General features: G+C 37.3%; 1 protein-coding gene across 1 annotated transcript; it reads right to left on the reverse strand.

The window, feature by feature from the left end:
* Positions 1-583: 583 nt before the first annotated feature.
* On the reverse strand, positions 584-3053 carry GPX3 (glutathione peroxidase 3). The gene is made up of 6 exons (XM_078585227.1): positions 2864-3053; positions 2123-2199; positions 1834-1895; positions 1618-1736; positions 1206-1373; positions 584-798 (listed from the first exon to the last, which is right to left on the reverse strand). The coding sequence occupies exons 1-6, from the start codon at positions 3005-3007 to the stop codon at positions 766-768; spliced, it is 603 nt and encodes a 200-aa protein (XP_078441353.1). The 5' UTR covers positions 3008-3053; the 3' UTR covers positions 584-765.
* Positions 3054-5482: the final 2429 nt, after the last annotated feature.

Genomic DNA, 5482 nt, shown 5'->3' on the forward strand with positions numbered 1-5482 from the left:
CCTTTTTACCCTCTTACTCTCTATCTCTATAAATATGTTTTTGTATCTCACCTTTCATATACATAAATGAACATTGGCATCTAATACAATCCCCTCTCCATATTGTATCCAGCACTAGTTTAGTTATTTTGACCACTCTGGCATATTCTCCCTCTTTCCCTGTCCTCTCCTCAATCGGAACTCGTGGGTTCCCATCTGCTTCTTCTTCACTAAGTTAATGATCTTTCTATGGTTCACAAATCCCATGATCGCATAAACATCAACACAAAAACGGATTAAATAATTTGACTTTAATATGGTGTGGCAAAACCTCTACTGAAAATGTGCCAAAGTAACAGTTTGAGACTACCTTTAGCCTGTAAGCAGAAAGGAACAACTTGATAAAAATATTTCACATGTATCTGACAAATGTAGTCTCTAAGGAGCTACTAAATTCTTGGAAGATTTTATCTTTACCACCCCATTTATTATACTCAGGTAAAACCTGTATGCGACCTTGAGAGAGAATCATGAAGAGGTAAAATAAGGATCTTCAGATCTTCAAATTTCCCTGCATTTCTTTTAGAAAGCGAAAAGAGGCAGATTTTTCAATCATGAGCAGGTAAAGCTTGGACAAAGAAGTCCTGAGAACAGTTACAAGCAATTACAGAAAAGGCTCCTTTTTTGACCTCAGTAAATTTAGTTCATGGGAAAGAAAAGGTTGTTTGTTATAGTGGAAAGAGAACATTTGGCTCCATATCACTTCACCAGATGAAATCCTTATTATTATGCTGCCTCCAAAAGTTTCTTGATATCCTTCTGCAAGAGGAAGAATGTATTAAGCTATCCACTTAGGTATGAGTTTGCTTATATACATAAATGAATTGAAAGATAGATATACAAACAGAGTAAGACAGAGAGACTTGTACCACTATATTCATAGAGGAAGATGATGGATGAGCTGATTGTATGCTAGAGGCAAAATACAGTGCGAGAAAGAGAGTAGTTGTACCTCTGTCTCCAAAAGGGAAAGTGATAGGTTTATAGATAGATGGACGTTTTTAAGGATGGAGGAATAGAGAGTTGAATAGATTGATAGAGACAAAATACAACTATTCTGAGAAACAAAAAGACAAATGGATGAATGAACGGATGGATGAATAGATATATAAAGGCGGAAAGTATGTACGGAACGAGAGAATTTTAGAGAGAAAGAAAGAGAGGACCTCTATCTTCAAAGGAGCAGTGACGGGGGCATATCTCGCCACAACTTTGCCAGTCTTGTCCACCAAGAATTTGGTGAAGTTCCATTTAATCCCATCGCCGAAAAGACCACCCTTTTGGGCTTTCAAGAACTTGTACAAGGGAGTGGCGTTCTTGCCGTTAACTTCAACCTGCACATGTCAGATGACTAGCATCAGAACTTCCAATTTTGTTCTCGAGTGTGGAGAAGAAAAAGAAACAAAATAACAAGATTCATGATTGATCAAGTCAACAGTGATCACACCATATGATTTTAATGGTATGCAAAACTGCAATAATTACAAGACTCAAAAAATTCAAAGGAAAATAATTTAGAGAGAAAATGGTAGAGAATTTCATTAAAGTAATTGTTTAATGCCGTCAATTCTTACTCACTTTGTCAAAAATGGGGAATTCTGCTTTGAACCTCGAGCAGGCAGTTTCCTTGATTTCGTCACTGGTTCCGGGTTCCTGGCTCATGAATTGGTTGCAAGGGAACGCCAATATCTCAAAACCTAAGGCGGAAAATATGTTCAGCTGGTATTAAATTTGAATAAAAAAAAACAGAAGAAGCATTTCTCTTGTAAGAAATATGATGTGGATGACACTGACCTTGATTTTTGTATTTCTCATATAAGGTGTTCATATCTTTGTAGTTGGAATGTGTAAATCCACTGAAAACAAAAAAAGAAAGTAAGACTTTGAAAGACTCAATACTAGTCTGTAATATGTATCTCAAAAATAAATTATCCGCATCAAAATTAGTATGAGTGATGATGACGAGACCAAAAAGCTTAGTGAAGATTGAAATCCAATAAGAACTACAAAAACTGAGTGGATTTCTCGACAAAATTATATTTAGGGACTACAAACCAGAAATTCTATCTCAGAAATAAAGTACCATTGGGATGCAACGTTGACGACGAGAAGAACTTTCCCCTCGTATGCACGTAGATTCACATCCTCGCCGTTGATATCCTGCGAAGAGACACATCTCAATTTTCATCCAAAAGAATCCCCAATTCATCAATAAAGCGTATTTTGGATACTAGACTAAATTCTCAAAAAATTTTCGATCCAATCAAAAACTATAAACCCAAATCCGAAAGCGAATTCATGATGAGAAAAATTAAATAGGGAGTCGCCGGAAGAATAATCAAGAACCAAAATAAACAACGATCCTGCCAAAAAAAGTCTCGACAGTGATATCGGTAAAATATTTTGATAGGATTACGAATTTAAACCCACACCCGTTATCAAATTCATCACGAGTAAACTCAAACAGGAAATCGCTGGAAAGAAAAAGAACCAAATTAAAACAATCCTGCGAAAAGGAAAACCTTGGCACGGATATCCACTAAATATTTTGATTCAATCAAGAATCTAAACCCACATCCGAAATCAAATTCGTCCTGAGAATACCCAAACAGGGGTCGCTGAAAGAAAAAACACCCAAATTAAAATAATCACGTCAAAAACAAAATCTTGCACTGGAATCCGCAAAATCTTCCAATCCGACTAACATCTTAAACCCACATCCGAAATCAAATTCATCACGCGAAAACTCAAACAGGGAATCGCTGGAAGTCAAAAAAAAGAACACCCAATTAAGAATAAAATCCACCCAGGTCAAAATCAGAACCTTGACAGAGATATCGTAGATGCTGCTGGGAAGGCCCTCCGCCATTTCACTCCCGGAAAGCGAGATCAGACCCTGCTTGTAGGCGAGGAGAAGAGAGAGAGCTAGGAAGAACAAGGAATAAATCCCACCGTAGAATCTGGACATTTGTATGGGCACTACGACTGCAAATCAGCTGCCTATTTGTGGAAGAACAAAAGGAGACGTAGACAAATTAAATGGCGTTAAATGGACTTTATTATAAACGAGGGTTCCATTAGCCCCTATTATCGGTGACGTGGACGATGAACTGGACGGGACGAATTTCGTCCGGTCTAATAATTCGTCTCCGGACGAAATAGTTTGTCCACATCCCGTCCATTCCAGTTTCATCCCGTCCCTCATCCCGGACGAAATATCCAATAAAAATAGTTCCAAGGTCTGATTGAATTAATATGGATTTTTCTAAGTTTTTTAGGGAAATATGGAGGAGAGAGAAAGCAGAGGGACATGCGTACAATTATTTTTGGGCGGCGTCAGTTTGGGGGACGCAGAAAAAAAGTAGTGACTTTAATGCAAAATGTCAAGGAATTGATATAGCGATGCCACGTGGCAAGATCTCAACCGTCAGAACCGAAGCCGACAGATTTTCGTCCATCCCTTACCGTCCATTGTCCGAGACCTCCAGACGGGACGGTTTTTTCTTCCGACTGGACGAAAACCGTCCTGTCCATTCGTCCCCGGATGAATTCCCCTCTCGGATTTCATCCAACCTTACGGACGGGATGATTTTTTGGTCCCTGCACTATATCTGGAGTTTACCACATGGGCCCACAACAATTTGTGGGGCCCACAAAAATTCACCACTTTCTATTGAATGGTACTGCAAATTTGAAGAGTTTTTCAGCTGCTGATTCTCTCCCCTTTGTAAGAGAATGGTAATGCTGATTGTTCTAGTAATGCTTATCTCCATAGTTTTTTCTTCATTTACCCACATTGAATGAATATTGGTTGGGGGTTTTCTCGTAGAGAAATTTGTTGAAGTTGTGGGATCCTCCTTTATTTTGATTGCGATCTCTTGGACCCATGATAAGATTTATTTGGCTTGCATTGTACATCAGCAATGATGATTTGGAGGTGTACAAGATGCAACGAAAACCTTAATTTTAGGGAAGTTATTGGGTTAAGTAGTAGTATCATGCTACATCTGCTGATATTCTCCGGAAAATGGTATCAGAATAGGGTTTTCTCAGACCAAATATTTAATGTGAAGAAGATTGATACCTGGATCAACTACAACACCATGTGTTTGTTAATGTCTTGATAATGCTAGAAGATTTGTGCCAATTCTTTATCTCTCCTCGAGTCATGTTAGCACATTGTGATGATTTTGCTGCATAGAAAGATTGTGCCAAAATTTTATCCACAAAAATATATATTTTGCATTATTTATCAATAACAATTGAAATAGATGAAAAAACCATTTATATGTATTCATTTTGATTATTTAATGTAATTATTGATGTTTTGAGACTGACCCCACTTGATGTCTAGCTGTAATGTTCTCATATTCACTTGAGCATATTTAAATGTAATGATTTAGGTGAACTTTGAGGAGTATTAATGAAGTCAAGTGATAGAAACGGGGAGGCCCACACCACAATCTGGGCTAAAGAAGGAAGCCCAAGCCACAACTTTGATCAGAAGATTAGTCCCCATACACAAAAATCAGTTAAAGCCAAAATCAATTATGTTTCGAAACTACATTAAAGGGAGGCATATTTTTTTCATGTGAGCCAATTTCTGATCTGGATTTTATTTTATATATCTGGAGACATATTTCCAGGGACGGTTATAGGGCTACAAATTAAGACATCCTGACCCTCCTATTTGAATTCATTAAAATCAAAGGCTAGGATAATTGTAATACCTCTATTTAAACCCCTTTCTCTCATTTAATTTTTCATCCTTGGACTTTGCTCCCAACTACTGTTGGCCCAAAGTGATTCGGCTAAACAAGAGTCCTTGGGTCATTTCTTGAGATCAAGAGTGAGGGTTAAAGATTTTCAGAGAGGCTGAAAATTTATTTGAGGAAAGAACAAAACTCCCATTAGAGTAGTTGATTGAGATGAGCTTGTGAGCATCCATTCTTTTTAACCTGATATTATCAATTGTTTTACTAGGTTATCAGTTCTATGAATAACAAAGGTGCTAAGTTTTCCATCACCAAAATCACATTCAAAATTCCACCTTGAGGAAAAGTTAGGTCCAAAATATTCCACAGCATTTCATTGTCACTTACCAACACCAACCATAGTAGTTAGTCCTCACAATCACCAAACACAACAACCCTAGTGCCAAAAAAATCTATTTTTTTTGTATTTATCCAAATTTCAAAAAATAGGCCAAGAATGGTGCATCAAATTCTAAAAACAATGTTCCATTGGAGAACACTGATGAGGGAGATGCGTACTCTTTCTTGTGCCAAAAGAGTTGGTGGACTATTGGATTATATATTTTGTGTGTCATTTCCACACCTGCTCACTTGCTGATTGGTTTTATAATCACCACTATGATACGAGATCTTTTTTATGGGAGAAATGCTACTTGCATGCTTTTAATATTGGTTATATGAAGTTCTAT

Source organism: Wolffia australiana, chromosome 13, assembly GCF_029677425.1.
Source record: "Wolffia australiana isolate 7733 chromosome 13, ASM2967742v1".
NCBI lineage: Eukaryota > Viridiplantae > Streptophyta > Magnoliopsida > Alismatales > Araceae > Wolffia > Wolffia australiana.